The following is a 26981-nucleotide window of genomic DNA, read 5'->3' as shown; positions in this document are numbered from 1 at the left end:
GTTTGGTCGAGAAAACAGCTCAGGCTTAAAAGCATACAATGATTATTATAATAGTTCCCAATTTTAATGTGTTAATAGTATGTTGCTGATACGCTTATTAAAATTTGCATATTTGTTTATATCGAAACATATCAATAAGTTAAACATCCCCACACACAGGATTTTACGCAAAATGTCAAAACGTGAAAAATGTTTGTTTCGAATTCCTATCTAAATGCCATCGGTTAAAACTATTGAACAAAGCTCCGCATGGTACAGCAAATGGTCGTCCTGCCCTCAGCATGCTTACGTCAAAGGGCTGGGTTTAGGCGGACGTGTGAGAAGTTACGAAAGGAGAGGAACGGTCGGCGCCATGTGTAGCCATAGCACAGGTAGTGGACTATTGGATCTTTTGCACTTTAGTATTTAAACAAATTGAGTAGATAGGCTTTTAAAGGTCATTAAAGCCGACTGAGATGAAACCGCACTGCGTTCGTGAAGGTAGAGCATTAGCATTTCGCTTACTTTCAATCTTGGAAGATAGCTAGCTTTTCGAAGGGAAAAGGTGGATCTAAAGGTATCGTAGCTACCCGCTGGTGTGCAGAGTCATGGATGGAAGCTCAAAGGAAAGCGCCGGGAATGACTTAGACCGAGACCGGCAGTTTTGTGAGCTTTGTGGAAAAATGGAGAATCTCATGAAGTGTGGCCGATGTCGCAGCTCTTTCTATTGCAGTAAGGAGCACCAGAGACAAGACTGGAAGAAACACAAGCAGGTTTGCAAAGAGGTCGAAAAAAAACAACGACCACCACTACCGACAGAGCCCTCGCAGCCTCGCCGAGATAGCATTGAAACGGAAATTGATGCTCCACGGACACCGCAAACGAACGATCAAATAGCAAGCTACACGGTTTCACCTACATGTGCTCAACCACGGTCTTATAAAGAAAAGTCGGGCCCTGAAACAACGAAAGATTTTATCCGGTCTGTCACCGGAACTGAACATGTGGGTGACCATAAACAAGCGGGGGACGGTCTTTGCAACAACACAAAACCTAACGGACAAACAACCTCCCCCCCGCAAAAACTGGCCACGGAATATATAGTTCCATGTATGAACAAGCACGGTATTTGTGTAGTTGACAGCTTTCTTGGAGAGGATCTCGGCCTCTGTGTTTTGGAAGAGGTTCGTGCCCTATATTTAACTGGGGACTTCACTGATGGACAATTGGTCAGCCAAAGGAGTGACTCAACTAAAGACATAAGAGGCGATAAAATCACTTGGATCGAGGGAAAAGAGCCTGGATGCGAAAAGATAGCTTTTCTAATGAGTCGCATGGACGATCTTGTCCGACACTGTAATGGCAAACTGGGGAACTACAGGATAAATGGACGGACAAAAGTAAGTAAAGCAGAGAAGTAAGTTTAACATTTAAAGTAAAATTGTAACTGACCGTGTACACTTCTAATTGGTATTAGAAAACGTCTAGACATTTCTTTTGTCAGAATTCTGTCGTAATTGTTTCGGGGATATGAAGCTAGCTATGTTATTTAACCAGTAGTTTAAAAAAGGACCTAATATAGTTTGAATGTTAAGCGAATTTACATTTTTGCTCCTGAGAAAGGAACGTCCTAACACAGGGCATTTGTGATTATTTTATGTGTATCTGTACTACATTGAATGCATAGTTTTAAACAATAATATTTTATTGTGTGTAAAACATGGCAGAGAGATACTTATGCATTACCTTTTTCCCTATTGAAATGTTTGAATTTACTGAACGTTTATCATAAATGACAATGAAGTAAGACAGATATACAGTAATATTATTGAATTACAGTGCAATGAAAACAAAATGTCTTGTAGTACTATAGGTCATTTTTGTAAAGGTTGTTAAAAATGTAAATAACTTTGTGGCAGGGTCACCTGTTGTACAGGACAATGTATAGCAACATTTGCCAAAAAATAAGGAATACAACATTATGTATATAAATGTATATAATGAGCCACACCGTCAAAAAAGTGAAATGAAGTAAAAAGGCAGACCTATTCAAAATTTGAACGCTCAAGTATTTATCTTGTTTCTTTTTTAAGCCACAAAATACTGTAGCCTAAAGTACAGAATATTGTATTAACAAAGCAGCGGTAATATATTTGAAAATGAATAAATTAGGGAAGTCGTGGCCTAAAGATTAGAGAAATGAGCTTGAGACCGGAAGGTCACTGGTTTGAACTGGGGGTGGGAAAAGTGAAGGCTGTCCCCTCCCTCAGTGCACGACTGAAGTGCCCTTGAGCAAGTCACCTAACCCCCAACTGCTCCCCGGGCCCCGAAGTTGGTGCGTACGTGTGTGTGCATTTAATACCACAAATAGGACAAATGCGGAGGACCCATTTCGCTGTGCATTGTACAGCAACAAATATTTGCACCTTTACCGTTCTCTCCACTGGCTTCCTGTAGCATCAGTTTTAAAAGCCTGACGCTGTCCTACAAAGCCAAGAACGGACCAGCCCCTCCATACCTGATGGCAATGGTCAAAAGCCGATCCACACCAAGAGCCCTTCGAGCTTCAAGTACGGCTCTGCTCGACCCGCCATCCCTCAAAATCCGCGGAAGACAAGCGCCCAGGCTCTTTTCTGTCCTGGCACCAAAGTGGTGGAACGAGCTGCCCCTGGGTGTCCGAACAGCTGAGTCGCTCGCTGTCTTCAAACGCAAACTGAAGACCCACCTCTTCAGAGAGTACTTGGACGAATAGTTCTATGGTCGCCTTATTGTATTGTGTTTAGCAATGTCTAAGCTTAGAGGTATCTTTTGAATTATTAGTCTATTCTAACTAGCTAAGGCTTTTCTTGGGTATATAGCAAAGCACTTTGTAAGTCGCTCTGGATAAGAGCGTCTGCTAAATGCCGTAAATGTAAATGTAAATGTACATAATAGGGGTAATTTAATTTAATAATATTTAATAATAGGGAATTTCTAGGCACCTCACAATTTGATTTGATGTGCAATTTAAGCTCCTGCTGAGAGGATGTAGTCATAGCATTTCACATATAGGAATTTACAAGTTCAGCAGTAACAGCCATGTTGAATGCATGATCAGTTAATAAAACACATTTTAGTGATCTGCCATTTCTATGCTACATTCTTTAACAGTTCAGCCAAAGCTGCACCTGTGTGGCTCTCATTCACCCCTCTCATTTTGGAGCACATGTACAGTTAGTGACCACAATCTATGCCACTGTATGTCCATTTGACATTGTGAGTATCCTGTATGACAAAAAATGCAGCCCTCTGAATTGTAATCAAATATTATACAGTGCCTAGAGATCCCCCACCCTTAGCCCAAATGGTCCAATGTTTGGTTCTTCTGTGTTTGTTTCAGTTTTAAAACTGATAATGGAAGACAAAGTACGGTTTGCTTACATGGTTGCCAACTGAGTAAAAACTGTGTTTTATTTTTCTAGGTTGCATTATACAATCTTATTGTTTGCTTGAGTGTAACTAAAGTGTACATGGCAAACCAAAAAAGTGTGTGTGTGTGTGTGTGTGTGTGTGTGTGTGTGTGTGTGTGTGTGTATATATATATATATATATATATATATATATATATATATATATATATAAAATGTATGTATATGTATGTATGTATGTATATAAAAATGTTATTATTTTCTTTAATTATTATTTATGTATTCATTAATTTTTTTACTTCACTTTATCTTTACCCTGCTTCAAAAAACAGCCAGTTGCTCAGAGTAAAAATATGTGTAACACGCAGCAAAATCCAACATGTAACATCTAGCGACTGGTGCTATAGTAATAGAAAATCTGAATGTGCCAAGTTATCTTGTGCTTGGACTCCTAGCTCGCTAGCTAGGCTTGGATAAATAACCACCACACTTCAGACTGCTACTGAGGCTCAAAAAGCACATGTTTAGAGGGCAAAGCTATAAATTTAAAATCAAGTTGAGTGACTGGACTTAAAAGTAGCTTAACAGCCAATAACATGTTCTTATCGTTGCTTATCAGTGGCACATAAGTGTCCTTAACCAGCGTGCTCCATCCATGCGAACCACGTAGGGATAGCTTCCCCCTAAGTGCTTCATTTTATAGAAGTTGAAGATAGAGATACTTGTTGGATCAGGTTATTGGTTCACTATACTTATACTTACTCGTGTATACTGCCCACTCCTATACAATTTTATCACTATTGAATAAAATAGAATATGAATAGATTGTAGATAGAAGTCATTGAATATATCAGTACTTCTGATAACATTAAACGTAAATAGACTCACAACTTTTACAACAAGATTTCATATATTTTAAATGTGGTTATTCTGTCTGAAATGATCAAATATTCTATATTGTGACAATTTCTTTCAAATAGGTAAAAATAGAATTAACAGGGGTTTAAAGGCCTAACTGGTAGTACCACTGGACTGAGTTTTGGTCCTGTGAATCTTTGTAACAATGCTTTGGGCAATACACCATTCGAAAGCCTGTTAATTTCTCTTTTAAATAGTGCTACATTTGTCATGAACATTCATTTGTGGAATGAGCAGCAGAGCGGGTTTTGTGGGTTACGACCATGAAAAATTTGCCAAATGCCAAATAGCTTATTCTGCCATTGACTAGTTTTGCATTTGGTGGACTGGATGATTGAAGAAACAAGACCTATTGGCAATTTAACAATTTATTTATTTAAGAAACAGGAGTCTCAGTAGCGTGTGGAAGAACTATACACAGCCACAACAGCCTGGCACCTCCTCCTCATGCTAATGACCGGCCTGGTCACGCACTGTTGTGGGATGGTATCCCATTCTTCAACCAACATTTGTCGCCAACATGGTTGTATTGGTCACTCTGGCATGAAACATTATGCCCAAGCTGATCCCACAAGTGTTCAATGGGGTTGAGGTCAGGACTGCTGGCAGGCCATCCCATCTTCTCCACTCCCAAATTTTGGAGGTAGTTTCTGCCCCCCACTCTGCGGGGGCGAGCGTTGTCATTTTGGAGGATAGAGTTCAGTCCCAGGCTATGGAGATATGGGATTACGACTGGTTGCAGAATTTCATCTCGATATTTCTCTGCATTGAGATTGCCTCCAAGGATGACAAGCCTTGTTTTTCCGGCGAGGGAGATGCAGCCCCACACCATCACACTGCCTTCACCAAAAGATGTTGCTCTTTCTATGCAGCAATTATCATAGCGTTCTTACACCCTAGCCACAGAACATGCTGCACCTGTATTTTATATCTTTAAGTAACCGATGTGTTGCTCAAGTAATACTATAAAGCTGCTGTGGGGGAAAACATACATTTGATTTTAGAAAGAATTAGCTGAGTCAAGATGGGTGGTGCACTTCTCCAAGCCATAGTCAAAATTAGTTTGGCTACATGTAGTTTGGCATGCTTTTGATTTGTTGATGTGAGTGGTATCAACACAGCGATATCCAGTGAGCTTTCTGAAAGCCTTCAGAAAGAATGTTGTAGAAGAGAAACAAATAAAATGCATAGAAATCTTGAAATTGAAATAAAAGCTCTTGCCAACATGACCAGGTCAGGCCAGGTCCTACAAAGTTATCCCCCAAAACAAAGAAATGTCCGTAAAGAAGTCTCCAGAAATCCTAAAAGGGCATTGTGGGACCTACAGGTAGCGCTTGCCACAATAAATGTCAGAGAACATTTGCAATCAAGTATGTCTTCTATCAAACTTTTAAAAAGGATTGTTTAAGACTTTTGTGTATCACTGCTGTCTGTTCTTGAGCTGAACTTGCTAGGACTGACTGACCTGGCCATGTTGCCAGTAATTTTATTTGTAAATAATTTTTCGGACAGTGGAATAGCTGATTTTTAATCGTTCTGGAGTTTATCCAAAATAGTCATGTTAGGATTATAAAGCATTTTTGCAAGTGAGCTATGGCCATGACCAAATAGACTTGATTACAAAAAGTGGGTTAAGCACATAGGCAAGTGGAAAGAAAGTGTGGTGTTGTGAGCTTAGGGGTGCAGTTCCAAGTGCCAAGTGTTGTGTCTCAGTACTTAGCAACTGTGCCTCCGTGCGGCTGTATTCTTTGTATTCTTTAAACAGAAGATCAGTCTTGATGACTTTTACAATCAGGGACTCTGTATGTCCTCCTTGCAAGCTCTCCTGAACGTTGGCTGGCTGCTTCTCTGTGGATTTAATATCTCTGGCTATTGAATCTCAAATTTCCCTCCATTTTGCTCTGTTAGCAAACTGTTAATTTCTCAGTGAGTAACATTAAGAGCTTTAAGAAGAGTAGATGAAGTGGTTAAATTGTTTTTCCAGCTCCCTATTTTATCCTCTAGCTCTCCTTGTTAGCATCCTTTATTCCTTTTCTTAGCAAATGTAAAGGAAATTATGCGACCTCTGAGTTATGCTTTAGCACAGTCTCATAACAAAAGTGGAGATGAGTCTGGTAAGCTATTAGTAGCTAAAAAAACAATTATAATAAAAGTTAGTCTTTATCATTAAGGACAGAGGTTTTGTCTTCACTGTTTCAGTGCGTATACATTTATGAGCGATACTTTAATGCCATCAATCAGCCTATTTATTAAAATATATTGTCTCTTTATCTCTTTTATGTATCAGTTTGTAAAATGAACTTGTCTATGAATTAGAATAGCTTCTCCCTTTTTGTTCTCCAATATTAATGTGAAGAGTAATATACTTTGTCTGCCCAGGACTTTTTAAGATTATCATGCTCATCAGAAAGATAAGGGGGAAAATGCTTTAAAAATGCTATCTGACAAGTTCCCTGCTTCAATTGGTTTAGTATTTTCTCCATCTTTTAACATTTTAGCTTATAATTTTAAGCGAGTTCATTACTATGATCTATAATAATTCGTTGATGGAGCTGTGTAACTGCTGATTTATTTTGTGGCACAAGAAAGGATAATATATAAAATGATAATTTCCTTTTTATATAAGTAAACAAAGGACTGGGTTGCACAAAGTGTATTCCATAAGCAGGCTATTAGTTCTCACCTTCAAGAATACCCAAATAATAGTATGTAAAAATGAGTGATCTTGTCCTTACTCTTAATGCAGGATCCTGGGGGAACATTAAGCCAATCAAAACCAATAACGGCAGTTCAAACTTAGATTCCTTGTTATGGTCAATAAAGTAGTGGGGCTTTGCCCAGGCTGCAAATTAACAAGCAGCAGAGGATGCAGTCTAGATAGTATTGACTGCATGTATGTGTGCTAAGATACAAGACTATCCCTGCAGAACCTCCTACATTCAACATGTAAACAAAGTGGCTTGTAAATAGTAAGACTGCTCACAGGATGTTGTTCTGACAATACTTTGTACAATTAAGCGACCAATGATTGGTTGATGAGGATGAGGTTAGGAAAAAAAGACGTTTTGATTTCTCAACCCTTAGGGTGGAACCACCAAAGTTTGTACAACTTGGTGTACAGAGTGTAGAGATCGCATCCACAGTGGAATCATCAGCTTTACAATTGGGGACATTGTACACTATTGTTTATGTGCATTAGTGCTTACTGTTTCTTCTCAGCAAGGGGTATTCCATTAGTCCTCAGTCCCAGAAAATATTGTATAGTAGAACTTTAGGAAGTTTGGAGACAGCCGTTGGCGAGCTTGCTTGTTCATCCACGCCAACTATCTGAACTTTGGCCACCTGGTATGGGAACTGTACCGCTTTTGAGCGGAAAGCTCTGCAGAGGGTGGTGCGCACAGCCCAGCACATCAGGCTTCAGCAGTCGCTGAAAAACTGCTTCTGTCCCCAAGGAAAGTCTCATCACACAAGATCTCATCACTCCTCCACCCAATAAAAACACGCTTCTCTCCACTCACACTACACTTGAATTTACACCTAATTTTAATGTAAACTTTTTATGTAAACAGATTATATATTAACCAGTACATTTTAAGCAGTGTAATCATGTGTAGTGTAGGGTAGTATAATATGAATTTCTTCTTTTGTATATATTTGTGTTTTTACTACCATGGGGAACTATGCAGTTTTGTTGTTTTTTTTACTCACATTTACACCTCTTTTCATCTGATCCTATAATGTGATTTCCTGGATTTTCTCCCCTCATTTTTGTCTCTCATAGTTGAAGTATACATATGATGAAAATTACAGACCTCTCTCATCTTTCCAAGTAGGAGAACTTGCACAATCAGTGGCTGACTAAATACTTTTTGGCCCCACTTTGTTTTTTGTCTGTATTGATATGACTCAAATTTTCTGATTTCTGTCAATTTAAGTAAAAATGCAAATGGCTTGCAATGCAGCGAGAATACTTGAACTGGTTTTGACTTTATGCAAATTACACACAGCTGCTGCACCACGCAGGCAAAAGCAACAGTCCATCTTCTGTGCACAACCAGTACAGTTCCGTCTGTACGACATGGACGTGAACCCAGAAAGCACAAGGATGTTTCCAGCACATATTGAGCATGACTGCTGCCACAACTCTCTTCTTTCATGGTGTAGCTAATTTAGAGTGTTTAATCTCTATATTAATAGCTGTGTACAGTTTAAAAAAAAAAACAGCAGATTTGAGCGGGAATGTTTGTCATTTGATGCCGTTGTAAATAGTCAGAATAAACAAATTTCAACTACTGTCAGACTTAATACTTTACTTAAAATATTTAAAGTAAAAAGGCCTTTTAGAAGTTTGAGAGTCATGTACCTGTACATGTACCTGTACCTCATTTGAAATCTATTTGCAGTTAATGACTTCATGATTGACACGTTCCTTCCTGTAGGTGGCAAGGTGCTGTTGAAGGGAGAGCACAGAGAATTTTGCTTGCAGTGGGAATGTATTGTTAGTCTGTCCATTAGACTCTACATGCCAAATTTCAGCTTAATCGGATGTTTCCCTACTTGAAAACGTGCAGCGTTGCTTACAAAGCATCTATAGCACCCCCTATTGATTATACATTTAGAGTTTTACCCATTGTTTTACCTTTTTGACCCTTTGTGCAATAAGCTGTAGGTAATTGTATACTGCAGAGCCTCTCAATGCCTGATTTGGCTCAAACTCTGTCAGTACATTTGTGTGTGAATTTGTGTTGATGTGAGTTAGGTTTCCAGACTTCTGTTTCCAGACTTCTGGGGCAGTGGTGGCTCAGCGGTTAGAGCGCCGGGATATCCATAACAGGGTTGTGGGTTCGATTCCCGGGCTTGGCAAGCTGCCACTGTTGGGCCCTTGAGCAAGGCCCTTTACCCTCTTTGCTCCCCGGGCGCTGGAGTTGGCTGCCCACCGCTCTGGGTGTGTGTGTGTACTCACTGCCCCTAACACGTGTGTGTGTGTGTGAGTGTGTGTTCACTACCAGATGGGTTAAATGCGGAGGACACATTTCGCTGTACAGTCCACACTGTACAGTGACGAATACGTGCACCTTTATCCTTTATCCTTTATCCTTTAATTTTGGTTTGAATGCATCAGGCCTGTAAATATAAATAGAAAAAAGTTAATTAGGCCCCCCGATAGCCCAACTGCGCAGTTGTCCTCAGAATGTGTTTTACAAATCAGTCTTCTCAATTTGTTCAAAATGAGACAAACCATGGGTTTTAATAATCTCAGAAAAGCCATTCCTATACCATCTGATCTTTGTGTTAGTGCCAACAATGGTTATTAAGTCGCCTTTTACTTGATCAGATGAAATTATTAGGATTAGTTTGAAGTTGCAAAGGCCAGTGCACTGCATAAAAAGTATCATGTTTAATATGACCAAGTCAAATGTGTAATTGATTTTCTTTTAAAGCGCCTATTAGAGGCCAATCTTTTCGACCCTTCAATGGTTTATGGAATATGCCTAGATAGACATACCCTTCAAGTTTCATTGTGATTGGTAAATGTTTAGCCTGTTGAATGCCTGCTGAATACAAATTGGCTAATGGTGACCAAAATCAGTGACTCAAGTTGCCCTTGGATAGGCCAGAGATACAGCCTGCAACATTGCAGCTTGATTGGATTTATGGCGTCCCTGGGGCAAACAACAAAACAAGCATTAAAAAAAGTATGTCCACTTCCTGTTTTAGTACGGTGTCTCAAGTAAATCTGTTGAAGTTTATTCCTATAAAAATTTCAAGAAGAAGAATCTGATGAATTATGTTTAAAAAAAAAAAAAAAGATCCAAAATCCAAAATGGATGACATCCTATTGGACGGAGCTAATACAATCCAGTGATATTGTGTTTGACATCTTAAATATGTTGATACTGAAATTCGTGAACACTGGCGAAAGTTTAAGGCAACCACAGCAAAAACTAATTAGAAATTGTAGGGAGTCATTTGTCATACATATGGAAAATGTCAAAACATTTTCTAAAATATCAAGAGATATTTAAATGTTTTCCAGTACCAAATTTGGTGCATATTCAAAAAGGCTTCATCCTGACCATTGTCTGTATTTAATGGTGCTATGGAGCTCCTGAACCACACCAAGCTCATGTTTCATGTAACGTTTAGATTTTTCATGAGCTTGAGGCCTGTGGCAAATTTCATGAGTTTTTGAGCATCGGAAATGCAGACAGGTGAACGTCGTAAAAAGAAAATTGATGATAATAATAAACACACTGAAAACAATAGGACATTGCACCTCCAGTTGTTGGGCCCTAATAATGAATATACTGAATTGCAAAATCAGATCTAAATATGTCCCAGGTCCAGTGGATCTGTAAGTTTTTATATGTAAGAGTTTTCAAACAATTTTCAAAACTTCAAAAGTTTAAAAGTTGCACATGGCCGACTTCCTGTTGGGCAGGTTCCCTGTTCTCTTCTCTTTTCAGGGCTTTAAGGTCTAGGAACATCTTTTTTTGCACAAAGAAATTTGTCATCGGCTAATACTTCTGAGCAGTACCCACATAGTCAGCATTTTGATTCTATTAAAACATAACTTTTCTCTTTCCTTCCAGGCAATGGTGGCCTGTTACCCTGGCAACGGCACTGGATATGTACGGCACGTGGACAACCCTAATGGTGATGGGAGATGTGTCACATGCATTTATTATTTAAATAAATGTTGGGATGTCAAGGTATGGAAAAATTATTAAACCCTGTTTCCCATGTAATGTTATTTAAATAATGCAGTAAAAGGTTTTATATAAAAGCTTGGTAAATTACTACATTCTTTAAATTACATTACAGATGTTTAAATAAATTATAAAATGTTTAATACTGCTCGGTTGACTGAAGCTAATATTTGGTCAATGTGAACCCTAGCATGTGACCCTTAATGCCACAAACATAAACTGTATTTCATAGAGAGGAAGTGGTAGCAGTTTAGGTAATTTGCAGTCTGTCTTTGTGCTTGGTATTGTGCCCAAGATGACACAATACACAGTGGGGAACCAGTTGAGACAATTTGGGGAGGGGGGGGGTCTCTCCCTAGGTGTCTGATGAGATTTTTCATCTGAACTCATGACACCGTTGCCTACAATACGGAGTTGATCAGCGGGGACATGGCCGGTAAAAGGCTGCATGCTACGAAGTAAGAAGGGTGGTCAGACAAAAGAGCTATAGGAGTCATGGTTCCAGCAGAGTGAGTCTAGATCCCTGTGACCGGGACTGTGGACAATAACTGATTATAAATGGACACCCTCCAAATTGGTGACTGCCTCATTGACAATGACCCTGTAGCCCTCCCGTCAGTCGTGATGAAGTGCTTTGTAAAGCTGGTTAGAGAATTCATCGCCTTTGCACTGACTCTACACACTACAGTTTGCTTACTGCCCCAACTGCTCTACATAAGATGTCGTCACTCACCTGCTTCACACTACACTGGACACTAGAAGGGGTAACTATGTTAATATGGTTTAATGACTACAGTTGATGGGTTGCCTCCCATGAATTGCTTGATTCTGGACCCGCAACATTTCTATTATATTAAGGTCGGGACTTTGACCTTACTACTTTGAAAAAAATTTTTTTTTTCATCTTTAACCATTACTTGGTAAAAACGACTTGTGTGCTGAGGGTTATTGTCTTACTGCGTGACTCCACCTTAAGAATTTGCTCTTAAAATTCCAGATGCAGCATAATGGGTCCAAACCATGGGACCACCACCATGGTGTTTCACAGATAGAATACATTTTATGCTGGAATGCAGTTATTTTCTTTTAGCCATGATTTGGACTTTCTAGAGGTGTGCAACTTTTTTGGGTGAAGTAGATAGAATATTCATAAAGAAATTATGAATATAATAAAGACTCTGTACTGTAATAAAGGCTTTTTACTTTTTGACTTTTTACTTGTGTAGGTATTTCAGCAGACTTGTAAAATTGTCATTTGGAATACATTATAATCGCCAAGTTAAGCTGTCAGTTTGATGTAAATGACTGATCTGTAGTGAAGCCTACATAACAATTTATACCATAGAGGAACATAGTCATGTAAAAACATTAGCATACCCCAAAAATTACTTATTTATAGAAACTCAAAGAATCACTTTAATCTGAAAACAGAACTTTGGAGCACCAGTCTAGTTCTTTTTCGTTATAGCCCAGGAAAGACGGTTATGACATCTCTGGTTCAGGAGTGTCTTGATATTAGAAATGCGGCAGTTGCAGCTTCTTTCCTGGAGACGTGGTGGCTTTTGATGTACCGAGTTCTTGAATTGAGTGCTGCATTCATTCCTGTTGCTTGTGCATCTTTTCCTACCTTGTGCATTTTCCCCTTCCAGACAACATTCCTTTAATGTGCTTTAATACAACACTCTGCAAACAGCTGATATTTGGTCAATGTGAACCCTAGCAAGTGGCCCTTAATGCCACAGACATAAACTGTATTTCATAGAGAGGAAGTGGTTGCAGTTTAGGTGATTTGCAGTCTGTCTTTGTGCTTGGTATTGTGCCCAAGATGACTGGCTGCACAATACACAGTGGAGAACCAGCCGAGACCATTTGGGGGGGGGCTCTCCTTAGGTGTTGTAGCTTCTTTAATATACAGCACTCTGCAAACAGCCAGCCTATTCAGCAATGAGGTTCTGTGGCTTAGTCTCATTGTGGAACGGGTCACTAATCGCCTACTGGACAACTGAAGTTGGCAGTCTTCCCCATGATAGTTGTGTGCTGAACTAGACCGAAAGATAAATTAATTCTAAATAAATATAAAATACTCAATGCTTAAATAAAACCAAAAGCAATTAATAAGATTTCTAAATGAAAGGAAGTGGACAAGCTAAAAATTAAATTATTCTAAAAAGTGGTATAATAATAATTATAAGTAACTAAAGTAAGTAACAGTTATAAGCTATCTGAAGGTGGTTAGAAATGATTTTATGGACTTTTGTATTAAGTTCCAGCTCACTGGTACACTGTAGCTAAAAGCAAATTTTCCCAGTTCAGTAAAAACCTGACCGCTCATCCAGTCACTAGAGCGGATCTGATATTTACTACTGTTTATAGAAGTCATGGATGAGATATAAGCTAACATATGGCTGGAGAGTGAATTTAGAAATAAAATAAATCCGTGCCTTTCCTGTCATGCTGCTAGTGACTGCCAACGTTTTTATTCAGTCTGCAGTGCGGAGTGGTTCAAGAGTCGCCAGTAATGAATCAGCCTAGTCCAGGACTGATAGTATGGTTGCTTCTATGACTGGCATATATGGGGAGACTAGATTTATTTTGACAAGTGATTCAAAGCCTTTGTCTGCACTTACTGACTAGTTTAATATGATATTTAAAAAAAGAGTTTGTGATCCAGCCAAATGCAAAGATACTTATACTCTGTGACCCGCTTAATGCTAGATCCTTTCAGGGTATAATAAATACTATTAAAATCAACGTTTGCTGATGCTGAAATTCATTTTGTTTCTTTCCATATTTCCCCACAGGAACAAGGTGGTCTTTTACGGATCTTTCCAGAAGGCAAATCTCAGTTTGCTGACATTGAGCCCCTCTTTGACAGATTGCTGTTCTTTTGGTCAGACAGACGGAATCCGCATGAGGTCCAGCCCGCCTATGCCACTCGGTCAGTTACAGCTATGTTTACTACTATTTTGGCAGTTGCACTGTATACATATAGTCCTGTACTTTTCCTACTGCTTGTTTGCATGCTAATATAATAAACATATTATGCTACTTGAAATTATTGACCCTGGTGGTGTTTCCTGTGTCTGTGCAGGTATGCTATTACTGTGTGGTATTTTGATGCTGATGAGCGAGCACGGGCTAAAGAGAAGTACTTGACTGGTGAGAATCAATATAGTAATACTTAAACCATGTGAATATGACCATGAGTTAATTGATCATATGCTTAGGTATAATGTTCAGGTATATAAGTGCTTAGAGGTGAAAAATAAAGCAGCATTATAGAGAAATGGTATTTGTTGCTCCTCCCCCTATAGATTGAAATTCACTTTTACTTACCTACTGTGAAGACGCATGCTTTTACAAGCTGAAAGATACAAAACCAGCATCTAAAAGTGAAAGAAGGTTATGCAGCATTACACGGTTTTCACGAGCAGGGTCGTTCGTGGTGACACAGGTCACAAAATTCACAGTTCGGATTGGATCACAGATTCAGATCAGAAAAAAAGGGAAAAAAGTTAGACAAATGTGAGTTTTGTTTTAGCTTTCAGTTTGAGAGTATGTCTTGCTTTTTTGTATTTGTGGCTTTTGACACAATCTGTCTGTTTGTATGTTACTTTTATTTTGACACTTTTTATCTTGATTTTTAGCTGTTAAGTCTGTATGTTTTCAGTGCAGCACTGCATCATGAGTTAAGGGGATTAATATGCAGTTCAGGTGCTTTCTAAACCATGAAGAACAGTCCCACATATGTTATGCAGTGCAGTAGCCAGTAGGGGTGGGAATCTCTAAAAGTTGTGAGGTGCCTAAAGTAACATTTGTAATAATATATAATGAATTTACTCTTATTAATGAAACAATTGGAAGCAATGTGGAAAGTCAGCAGAAAGGTTTTGCAGTGGGGCTGTGGTGGAAAAACATACCAATACATCTTACCCTTCCTAGTAGCCTTGGGCAACTTGAACGCTGGCTGAGAGGCCAAGTTTAATGTGTGGGCATAGCATTTCACATGCAGGAATTTACCCAGTTCAGCCACTTCAACCATGATGGATGTGTTGTCAGTAACTAAACCTAAATCTTGTACTGATCGGTCATTGCTCCATTCTTTAACAGCTTAGCCATATTTGCACTCTTGTGGATTTCTGTACTGAGTGGAAACATGTAAGGATTTTGAATGTTTGCTGTGTTTGCAAAATATTTTAAATTACGTGGCTTTTGTCTGGGTCTTTTGGCTTTTATTAAGTTCAAGAGAAATTTTCCTTACACTAACCTTATGCAGAGGTTGCTGGTCGAATTTCTTGCTCATCCATCATGTGTTTTATGTGCATGCCAAAGACTGTCTGGGCGTTGCACTTATGCATTTTTGTAGTCTGCCTTTTATTACATTATATAATATTAATATATACATAATATAAATTTAAAAAACAAATTTTACACTTGGCATAATATAGTCAGACAAGTACCATTCTTTAGGCAACCACCAAACCCAGACCACCAGATGGAGAAGCACGATTTGTCACTCAAGAGAATGCATTAAGCATTCAGGTGTATCCAGCTTGGAGTTAGAAAATATGCCTAAAAATGATATGGTCAAAATACTCACTTGCCTAATAATTGTGCACACAGTGTATGTGCTTTAGCCCTAATAATTTTCTTCAAACAGTACAGGTATTCAATTTCAGTAATATTTGAGTAAAGTACAAATATTCTAAAATAATGTTTTAAGTGTGCTTTGTTAATTGTGTTTTATGTGGCATGCCAGGGCTCAGCATGCCAGGGCTCAGCATGCCAGGGCTCAGCATGCCAGGGCTCAGCATGCCAGGGCTCAGCATGCCAGGGCTCAGCATGCCAGCTACCAGGGGTGGGGGTAAAATCGATTCTAAGATCCATACTGATCTGAATCGGTTCACAACGTGTTAAAAACTGATTTTCGAAATATGCTTTTTTTTATTTTATGTAATAAAAGGCAGACGACAAAAAGCATAAATGCAACGCCCAGACAGTCTTTGGCATGCACATAAAACACATGATGGATGAGCAAGAAATCCGACCAGCAACCTCTGCATTAAAGGTTAGTGTTAGTTGGACCTTTTTGGGTTGAAGATGGGCTCCAACTCCCAAGCTCCTGGGAGCTCCAAGCCCAATGCCAGTTTTTAGAAGACACTTTCTTTAAGCAGTGGTACAGGAAGACGTCTGTATCTTTCAAAAAGACCATGACATGCATCCAAGACCATGACATGCATCCATCACATGCATCCAAGTACTCCTCTGCATGGCTAGCCAGTAAATGCATTAAAGATGAAAAACTTAGGACCACACTCTCACCTTTCTCACCTGCCCTGAACACAATTGAGAACTTCAGTTCTTAAATGGGAGCTTACAGTGAAGGAAAACGGTGCATCTCTCTGGGCAGTGTCTAGGAGGTTGTGGATGCTGCTGCACAAAAAGTTGATTGTCAACAGATCAAGAAACTGACCGGGTCCATTAACGGCTTATTACTGTTATTGTGTTCATAAGTCTAACTTGGATAGATGAGAACATTTGAGATGGAAAAATGTGTTTTTCATTTAGCTGCATAATAATTCTGCACAATAATAGTTGCCCAATAATTGTGCACATATAGATATTATCCTAAGAAAGCCAAAACGTACTTTTTTAAACATTCATGTTTGAGGTTTATTAACATTTTGGATTAACTGAGAGCACTGTAGTAGGTAAATAGTAAAAATAATCCTCAAAAATAAGACTTAAAATAAGCCTAATAATTGTGCACACAATGTAGTGTGTAGAACCTATTTGGTTTTGTTGAGCTGCTGCTTCTTCTGCTTCTTTTTCGAGGCCTGAGGAGCCCTATTGTTTTTCCTATGATTTTTGAGATTTTGTTTCTTATTATTCTTTTCTCCTGAAAGAAACAAACAAAAAAAAATGCATTGAGCAAAAGAGACCGTAATCTGACAGACCTCAAACTTGGAGGGTAAATTGGTGCCCCAGGCAACAAAAATGACATGGGTTGGCCAATAAAGGCCCCTAAAACATGTGTTCTGCCTTTTAACTCCTAAATGAAAATTTTTGTAGAAAGAATTTAGAGAAATTTAATTCTTTTACAGGATTCCTTAGTACTTGGCCAATTGACGTTCAGTGGGAATTTGTGTGTCTTACCATAGACCAGTCATCATAAAACTTCGATGTCTAGGGGTGTACTTTCTAACAACCATTACAAGTGTATGTATTATGTATCATTATTTTACAGTTGTTAACTCTTTTAAAACAACTCTTCAAAGTAATCTCAGAATTTTGATCCAATATTTCTCTGTGGCCTTTTTTTGTCAGCTATTGTGGCCTTTTTGTGTACGTTGGTATAACGTGTCTGCAGTTGGTCTGAGGATCTCAAAATTAAATTGTAATTTTATTACAACAGAATTATGTATGAGATTATGATTGACCTGAATATCTTGCAAGGTCAAAAGTGAATATAAACCCTTTGTGAAGTAGAGACAAAAATCTTGGTCATTTTGTATAAAGACTATTGATAAATTATCAGTAAATGTGGACACGAATTCTAACACACTTTTGTAGACCATTGGTCTGAACTGTGTATGGTTGGTTGGGAATAACAGCAACGCAACCATGAAGTGGTAGGCCACATTAAATAACAGAGTAAGGTCAGCGGATGCTGAGACGCATTGTGCACAGAGGTCGCCAGCTTTCTGCAGAGTCAGTCGCTATAGACCTTCAAACTTCAGATTTCAGATTAGCCTTCAGATTAGCTCAAGAACATTGCGTAGAGAGCTTTGTGGAATGGGTTTCCATGGCCTCGCAGCTGCATCTAAGCACAATGCAAAGCATTGGTGATGTAAAGCGATGTGGTGGTGTAAGGCATGCTGCCACTGGGCTCTAGAGCAATGGAGACATTCTCTTGAGTGACAAATCGTGCTTCTCCATCTGGTGGTCTGGGTTTGGTGGTTGCCTAAAGAATGGTACTTGTCTGACTATATTGTGCCAAGTGTAAAGTTTGATGGAGGGGGATTATGGTGTGGGGTTGTTTTTCAGGAGTTTGGTTCAGCCCCTTACTTTCAGTGAGGCCCCTTAATGTTCCAACATGACTGTGCACCAGTGCACAAAAGTAAAGACATGGATGAAAGAGTTTGATGTAGAAGAACATGACTGGCCTGCACAGAGTCCTCACCTCAACCCAATAGAACACCTTTGGGATGAATTAGAGCGGAGACTGGGAGCCAGGCCTTCTTGTCCAACATTAGTGTCTGACCTCACAAATGTGCTTCTGGAAGAATGGTCAAGAATTCCCATAAATGCAATCCTAAACCTTCTGGAAAGTCTTCCCAGAAGAGTTGAATCAGTTAGCTGCGAGGGGTGGCCTGATAGCATATTAAACCCTATGGATTAAGAATGGGATGTCAAGTTCATATGTGTGCAAAGGCAGGCAAGCGAATACTTTTGGCAATATAGTGTTTTTATATATGTAACATATTGTACATAAGCCCATAACATCTGTTTTTGCAAGGTCAAAAGTCTTGTCTTTTAAATGATTTAACCAATCACAGATTAGAGCTTCACCAGGGAAAAATAATGTAAAAACAGTCCCAGGTGTGTATTAAAAGAACCCCAGCACTTTCATGTGAAGTGCTACCTGACCTGACAACATGCCAAAGATTCAACCACAAATCAAAGTGCTGACCATCAAGACCTTGAAGACCAAGTCTGCTGCTGAGGTGGCAGACGTCTTTAATGTATCCAAACGTGGAGAGGATAAGAAAAAGATTAAGAAACTGGTGATGTTCATGGCAAGCCCAAGTCAGGCAAACCGTTGCTAATACAGTCCAGGACTACCCATTTTTCAACTGTAGCACAGCTACATGAGAACTGGTCACCAGAAAACGCTGTATTATTATTATTTTACGCAGTGGTCTCCATGCCCGAATTAGTGCTCAGAAACCAGCATTAAACAGATGGCAACAAAAGAATTGTGTTGCATTTGCCAAGGCCCACAGTTTTGCTGAAAGGATGGACAATGGAATTGATTTTTTTTCCCCATCCATTGAACTGCATCCCAGTCACTGCAGAAAACCTGTTGGAACCCGCTTGCACCCAAGATTCACCCAGAAACAGTCGAGTGGTGGAGGAAAGATCATGGTTTGGGGTTACAGAATTGTTTGCAACATTAAGAGCCTGAAGTATCTAGACCTTCTTGCTGTCCATTACATTCCAAACCACAATAGAGGGCAAATTCTGCAGTAGGATGGCGTTCCTTCTCATACTTCAGCCTTCACATCAAAGTTCCTGAAAGCAAAGATGATGAAGGTGCTCCAGGATTGGCCAGCTCAGTTATCTGACATTTTTCATTGTGCATGTCTGGTATAAGATGAAGGAGGAGCCTTGGTGAAAGATGAAAACACAACAATCTTGATGACTCTAGGAGTTTTGCAATACTGCTTTCTTTGCCATTCCAGGTGACTTCATCAATAAGTTGAGTCATTACCAGGATGTATGAATGCAGTCCTCCAAGCTTATGGAAATCATACACAATATTAATTATTTTTTCCAAGGCACCATGACTTTATTTCCTAATGATATTGTAGCATGTTTGTCTATTTAAAAACAAAAAAAGTATAATTTCAACATTATTTTTGTATATGACAAGACTTAAGTTCAAGCAAAATCTGACCTTTCTGTCCTGTCTTCTTTTGGCATAGTAAGCATAATCCAAAGGGCTTTGTCTTGCATATAAGCCATTTCTGATTTCAATTGATCAACTACAAGTTATTTGTTCTTCCTACAACTTGGATAAGTAACAAATTGTTTACTTGTTTGCCTTTAGGGAGCAAAAGCACTTTCCTGACCACAACAAAGAGAACACTCCATTGTTTGGGTGGCTGAGGTCCTCTAAGACCTTCCTGGCCTTGGTCCAGCACTTGTAGCACTGTCTTGCTTGGTCCTGTTTTAGAACCAGGCTGTGGCGTTCCCCTTCAGGATGCTTTGGATGATAGTTTCCTCAACACCTTGAAGGGCAATCCGAAGTCCCTTTGACATCTGAGATGGTAGAGACACTGACAAGCTTTATTTGCCAGGTAGTTTGTAACCGGACCCTAACTGTTCCTGTGAGATGTGAACTCCAAGGTACTTAAAACTGTCAAAAAAAAAAAAAAAAAAACCTCAATAAGCACAGCATGTGGTGGTGCATTTGAAACTATGTGAGTGCTTCATTAAGCTAACACAAAGCGGTGTCCATGTTCGCCTGAGACAGGATATAGACTGTGCAGATAATGGTTGATGTAAGCACTCGAGGAAGGTAGATAAGTTAAAACTTAATGGCCGAACAGTTGTAGTCTGGGCACCCCAGTTGTTGTTCCTCACCCACTCCACCTTCCTTTGACTTTCCTAACACGTTTGTTCAGTCCTTGCGTTAAACCAAGAAGTTGGTCCAGTGTAGTTCGGAAGCATGGTCCGGTACTGTTGGGCTTAAGCCATGACTTGGAGAAGCAGAGGATGTTGCAGTCTCCAATGTCCCTCTGGAATTTGATACTGCCCTGTAGATCATAAAGCTTGTTATCCAGAGACTGGACGTTGGCTAACAGGATGCTAGGCAAGGGTGCTTGGTGTACTTGAGCCCTCAGCCTGTTCCTGACGCCGTGTCGTCCTTTGTTCTTCTTCAGGATCTTACTTGGCCAGCTTGGATCCGGAGTTAAAAACGACGACAGGTGAGTGAGTTGTAGCTTAACAGAAACTAGAGTGTTTCAATCAAAACTAATGCAAGCCATGGTGAAGAGAAATAGTCAAGTAAGAAAAATTGTGAAAAATAAAAAAGGCAAAGTGTTACTGGAACTATTGTGACCGCAGCCTACTGTCTAATGCACCATGGTAAGCCCATCATCTTTGTTAAACAATGCATGGATATAGAAACATAATTAGTTAATGACTTGCATTTGTGGACACATTTTGAACTAGTTCTCCAATTTATAATCAATCATCTCAAAACTGGTCTTGAAACATGTGGAGTATAAAAGGAAATTATTATTATTATTGTTATCATCCTTAATGTTGATGCATGAGTCAACAACATTATATTTAATTGCACCAATACATTGAAAATGCAATTAATATAAGAGACACTATATGTGCAAAAGTATTGGGACATCTGCTCATTCATTGTTTCTTCGGAAAGCAAGGGTATTAAAGAGTGTAACTTGCTTTTGTTGGTGTAATTGTCTCTACACTCCAGGGAAGGCTTTCTACGATTTGAAGCATTGCTGTGAGAATTTGATTGCATTCAATGATTAGCATTAGTGATGAGGTCAGCGTTAGTGAGGTAAACTCATCCTAAATATATTGGATAAAGCACCAGCTTTCCAGAGAAAAGCACTGTTCCACTGCTTTGCAGATCAACGCGGCGGGGGGGGCACGTTCCAATAGGTTTGTTTTTGTGCTCCAGAGTTCCTAGTTCTCACTGCAATACTTGTAAGGATTATTATTATTATTATTATTAGGGTCCAAGCATGTAGTTCGGGGCCCCTATTGTTTTTATTAGGATTTTTTAGGGGTTCAAGCAAAGTTTGAATAGATAATAAATTAAGCAGTATGAACTCACCATATTTTTACATTTAAGTACTGAACCCATTTCAGAATAAATACATGGGACATCTATTTCTCAAAAATTTGCACGTAATCTCATTTTTATTTATGCAATGAATATCAGCATTGCTAAGAGTCCCAGCATAGTCCGCTATATGACCCCAAACACACAAGAAGTAACAGACACTTGCAAATAACACAGTAATTCACACACATCTCAACATAATCTATAACCAATGTCATAGTGTAGTTCTGTGCCATCTTCTGTTGTTCATCCCCAAGCTTTACATTCCTGCAGCCCTGAAGGTCCTCTATTGAGCAGCTACCCCTCCTCCCCCATGATACTTCATAACTGGTAGTACTCCCATTACTCGAGTGCAAGAAATCAAAAGGTCGATAGAACTTTGCAATTCCACTTACTTATATTTTTGCATTTGCATAATATTAACATATTACTTATATTAACATATACTTTTGCAAACTAGTCATAGGATTTTGCTAGAAATATCTAAGAATTGTTTAGAAGACCATGAAAATTAAAAAGCTTTGAATTTATTAAAAACATTCTCAAAGAAATGTAATGTTTAGAAGACTGTGAAAGTAAATAATTTTTAAATATATGGCTAAAACTTTTGTGGTTTATGTAAAAAAAAAAAAATGTTACTTTATTTGAGAGACAGATTAGGAATGACATTTTGAGGCAAACTGCTTTGAGCTAGGTATTTAAACATAATTGAACAGAAGCTAGGAAACTTGAGTCACATCAACACGGAAATAAACACATACTTTTGATGACAGTTTGGTGTTGACTGCCAAATTGGAAAGCTCTACAGCGCACAATTAACTACTTTTCTGACAGTCCCAGGATTCACATTTTCAAACTTAAATGGACAGAAGTCAGAAAACTTGGGTCATATAGACACAGAAATTTGATGTTCTGAGTATGATGTTGATTTCAAAGTTTGAACCCAGAGTGGAGGAGGATCTACAGCACCATATTGTCTACTTTATATGTAATTCAGGCCTTGCTTTTCAGACCTAAATAAACAGTCAGGAAACTGAGTCATATAGACACAGGAATGTATGAGTAAATGCAGTAATAGTATGATGACTGTCATGTTTGAGCTAGATTGGCCATTGATAGGCTTTACAGCGCAAACGTAGCAATGTTTAATTCAGTCACAGACCTTGCAGGCATTTTCAAACTTACTAAATGGACAGAAGTCAGAAAGCTTGGGTCATATTAACACAGTAATTTACAAAGACATATGTAATTATACACTGCTCAAAAAATAAAGGGAACACTCAAATAACACATCCTAGATCTGAATGAATGAAATATTCTCATAGAATACTTTTTTGTTGTCAGCACATTCAACTTTGTACAGAACAATCACACAAAAATCATCAATGGAAATCAAATTTATTAACCAATGGAGGCCTGGATTTGGAGCCACATACAAAATTAAAGTGGAAAAACACTACAGGCTGATCCAACTTTGTAATGTCCTTAAAACAAGTCAAAATGAGGCTCAGTATTGTGTGTGGCCCCCACGTGCCTGTATGACATCCCTACAATGTCTGGGCATGCTCCTGATGAGGATCTCCTCCCAGACCTGGACTAAAGCATCCGCCAACTCCTGGACAGAGCCACCAACATCAGCCAGAAAGCATAGGTACTGAGAAGTGGTCTGTGGTCCCCACCTGCAGAACCACTCCTTTATTGAGTGTGTCTTGCTAATTGCCAATAATTTTGTCTGTTGTCTATTCCATTTGCACAACAGCATGTGAAATTGATTGTCAATCAGTGTTGCTTCCTAAGAGGACAGTTTGATTTCACAGAAGTTTGATTTACTTGGAGTTATATTGTGTTGTTTAAGTGTTCCCTTTATTTTTTTGAGCAGTGTAGTATGATGTGTACTGCCAAGTTTAACGCAGATTGGTCATCGTGGAATCTACAGCACACAATTCTCTACTTGTCTTTCAATCAAGGGCCTCACGTTTTTAAACCTACGGAATGGACTGAATGTTAGAAAACTTGGGCATAGGCATATGTTTATTACTTATACTATATACTATTTACTATATACTACTTTATACCGAGTTGCCTCCACCTATGGAATTTAGTATCCTTGTTTCACGCACAACAAATAATATTCCATTTTAGGTTTGAATTCTTGGATTCTTCTATTCTTTTTTTTTTTTTTTTTTTTTTTTTTTTTTTTTTTTTTTTTGCAGTTTTTATTCTGCAGTTTTATGCTTTTGGGGCTATTTTGTTGCCTCTGGTCCAGGACAGCTTGCCATATTTGATGGACTTCCATTTTAAATTGTACCGGTAAATTCTACAGGAGGGATATAACTGTACTTGTTTAATAATTATATAGTTTAATTATAAATTGGTCATGCAACAAGACAACTCTTGTGGGGACAAAAAGGAAAACTTTTGGAATGGCAAAAAAAGCAGTTCATGCAGGGACATTCATGAGCAGCACTGGAGCAGTTTTGTAGGGCAGGATCCACCAATATAGTTATTGCTGCTCAGGGAAGTCACACCAGTTACTGAAATTAAGGATTCACATACCTTTTTCCAACATTTAACGTTGTATAGTTGCTGTTTTAATAAATGTCACAGTAATATTTTGTGTTTAGTTCATTTTGGGTTTTTTGGATCTTAATCTTGTCTCAAAACTAGACACATTTCAAGACATTTCAAAAAGTTATTTAAATCCAATTAAAGTCTATAATGTAATGATTATTTATGTTGCTGAAACTAGAGCTCCTTAGTCATGGTAAAGTAATGAAACCTGTTAAATGAAAATTGTAACAAGCACAAGGCTAACAGCAAAAAAAAAAAAAAAAAAAGCTATTTTGAACATTGCTTAGATACTGTATGAAAATCTAATCTATTAGAAATTACATTACCAGACCTCCTCTGGTTGAAATGAATCCTGCTTAAATAGTTTAATAGGTTTGAATTTCTCTCACAGGAGCTGGAGAAAAGGGAGTGAAAGTGGAGCTTAACAGACCATCTGAACCAAGCTATTGAATGATGAACGAACAGAGACAGCTATTGGAAGTGGGAGGAGACGAGATATGGAGGAGTTGTGGCCCTCCATCACCTGCTGCTAAATGACGGATGTATTCTCAATATATTTACAGAGGCTCCTCTTTGTGACATTGAATGTACTAGTGCTGCAGTGGCAGACATGCATTAACCTAGCTTTGCATTTTCCTTTACAAAGAACGATTTCCTCCAATTACTCATATGTGAAGAAATAGATAAAGCTTAATTTGAGTGGATGTCTGATGCGGGGGAAAAAAACGTCTTCTATGAAAAGGTACAGTCTGCTTAGCATTTCACAAAGTACACACCTGCTGCTTCAAGTTGTAAGGTTGTTTGGAATGTTCTTTGTTTTACTCTTGTAGCTTGCATTAATGTATATTTTGCAAGTTCTTTAGAAAACATGCTCTAAACCTCTGCTTGTCCAATGCCAGCTTGTGTGAGTGTTGGTATTGCTTTTGTGTCTTGCACCTGTTGCTGGAATGTCTGTGCCAGTAATGAGCAACCTGTCTGTTGTTGCAGACATTGACTTGTGTTTGTCAAGAACCAAAACTGCCCCTTCTTTGTCTTGCAACTCTGAATTTTAAATAAAAAAGCTGATTTTATAAGTGACACCACCTTGTGGTTATTAATGTGTATAACAAGGACGATCCTGAACTTCTTAATTATGAAGTTGAAGATGAATTAAACATGGCCATTAGTTTGTTTTGAAATGTTTTGGGGACAATAGAATAAACTGGTCAGCAAAAAACATATTCACAAAAAAATGGACATGCACATGCATTTCACATTCATATTATAGTACAATAGTATAGAACGTTTATAACTATGACATTGCATTTAATTGATGATTACAGTATCTATTACAATATTTTTTATACAAAAAGGCATTTATTTTTGCTTTGTTATGTTTTGTTTTTAATTCTGCTCTTGTGAATTAAATATACAGTGCTTTGCAAAGTTATAAGATTTTCTAATTAAGCTTAGGTTGACCTATTATTCATCAGATTCTTATAATAGTTTTCTGTCCTACCTTTACTAATGCCCATCCATACTTTCTAAGATGTCATTTCATCACAGCCTGTTGGATTCTCTCTTTCTTTCTCTCTCACACACACACTTGCACACGCTCTCGTTCTCTCCCTGACTCATTCTTTCTCGCACTCTTTTGCTCTCACTTTTTTTCTGCATAACTTGAAATGTGACCATATCTTCATCTAATCTTTGCAACTATATAGCGAAGCCAATTAAACAATTAAAAAACAATATAAAATGACTGGACATTATATAAGAAAAAAGTATGCAAACCTTTCAATAAATAAACATTTATTTATATTGTACCTTTCCAAACTAAGCTACAAGGTGCTTTACAGTAACATATATATTAATTAAAGAATAAGAATATGACAAAATACAGGACCATAAAAAGGCACAACAATAGCATAAACAACGAGCCTAGGTTAACAAGGCCAGTGACCTAGTCTCAAAGGCTAATGCCAGGTTCACTGGCATCTGTTGTCTTATAATCTGTCATTTTTGGTTGTTATGGTTTGCATGGGGCTGCAACTAACGATTGTTTTAATAATCAATTAATATATAGACTATTTTTCGATTAATCGATGAATCAGAATAAAAATACATTTCCATGTCCTTATGTAAAAATAGAACATTGGATAACAGAGCAAATAAGTGTGTACAATAGTTCAATAATAATAGAATACATTAGTAAATTAAATGTAACTAAATCAAATTTATTCATAAATTAAATTAAAAATAAAATAAATAATACAAATAATAAGCGCATTGCTGATGCAAACACTGCACTGTATTGGAGTGAGGAGTAAGACAGGATGAATAGCCTTTAGTTTGTATGTAGTGTCTTCACTCATACTTAAAGCTTAATCATTAATTACCACCATTGTGTACAAGTTACATGTTTTTATAAATCACATTTATATACTGCTTAAGCGAATTAAACTGATAATTCAAGTAATACACACGCATACTATCACTGTCATTGTCCAGTTAACAAGCAAAAAACAGCATATGCCGTGCTGTGCCGGTTCGCATAGTGTGAGTGCGCCGTCACGTTTCCTCGCTTCAAAACGAAACAAACTCGGGATATTGTAGTATCTGTGCTCCCACACGTTTAAGGATTTAAGCCGAACCTTCTTTTTTGCGTCGGTTAGGTTTCATTTTTGGAAAGTATTTACTTCTTAGTGTTGAGCATATTTTGAAGATTACGCCTCCGCTCCGGCTCGCTTCGTTCAACTCGCTCTCATTTATTTATTTTTTCCGGCGTAGACGAAGCGCCGCAGGTGA

At 38.3% G+C, this 26981-nt stretch overlaps 1 protein-coding gene across 2 annotated transcripts; it reads left to right on the top strand.

The window, feature by feature from the left end:
• The first annotated feature begins 287 nt into the window (after positions 1 to 287).
• egln1b (egl-9 family hypoxia-inducible factor 1b) lies at positions 288 to 25267 on the top strand. 2 transcript variants are annotated; one of them, XM_072659869.1, is made up of 6 exons: positions 288 to 1379; positions 10898 to 11017; positions 13816 to 13952; positions 14106 to 14173; positions 20683 to 20727; positions 24586 to 25267. In XM_072659869.1, the coding sequence occupies exons 1-6, from the start codon at positions 588 to 590 to the stop codon at positions 24642 to 24644; spliced, it is 1221 nt and encodes a 406-aa protein (XP_072515970.1). In that variant the 5' UTR covers positions 288 to 587; the 3' UTR covers positions 24645 to 25267. The 2 variants fall into 2 exon arrangements, with proteins under 2 accessions (XP_072515970.1, XP_072515971.1); XM_072659870.1 differs by lacking the exon at positions 20683 to 20727 and having other exon boundaries at positions 289 to 1379.
• Positions 25268 to 26981: the final 1714 nt, after the last annotated feature.

Source organism: Salminus brasiliensis, chromosome 17, assembly GCF_030463535.1.
Source record: "Salminus brasiliensis chromosome 17, fSalBra1.hap2, whole genome shotgun sequence".
Lineage (NCBI taxonomy): Eukaryota > Metazoa > Chordata > Actinopteri > Characiformes > Bryconidae > Salminus > Salminus brasiliensis.
This window is presented reverse-complemented; position numbering and strand designations above follow the sequence as displayed.

Coding starts and splice junctions, on each gene's coding strand:
- egln1b (XM_072659869.1), top strand. CDS start 588: ATGGATGGAAGCTCAAAGGAAAGCGCCGGGAATGACTTAGACCGAGAC. Junction 11,018..13,815: donor ATAAATGTTGGGATGTCAAG/GTATGGAAAAAT, acceptor ATTTCCCCACAG/GAACAAGGTGGTCTTTTACG. Junction 14,174..20,682: donor TAAAGAGAAGTACTTGACTG/GTGAGAATCAAT, acceptor GTTCTTCTTCAG/GATCTTACTTGGCCAGCTTG.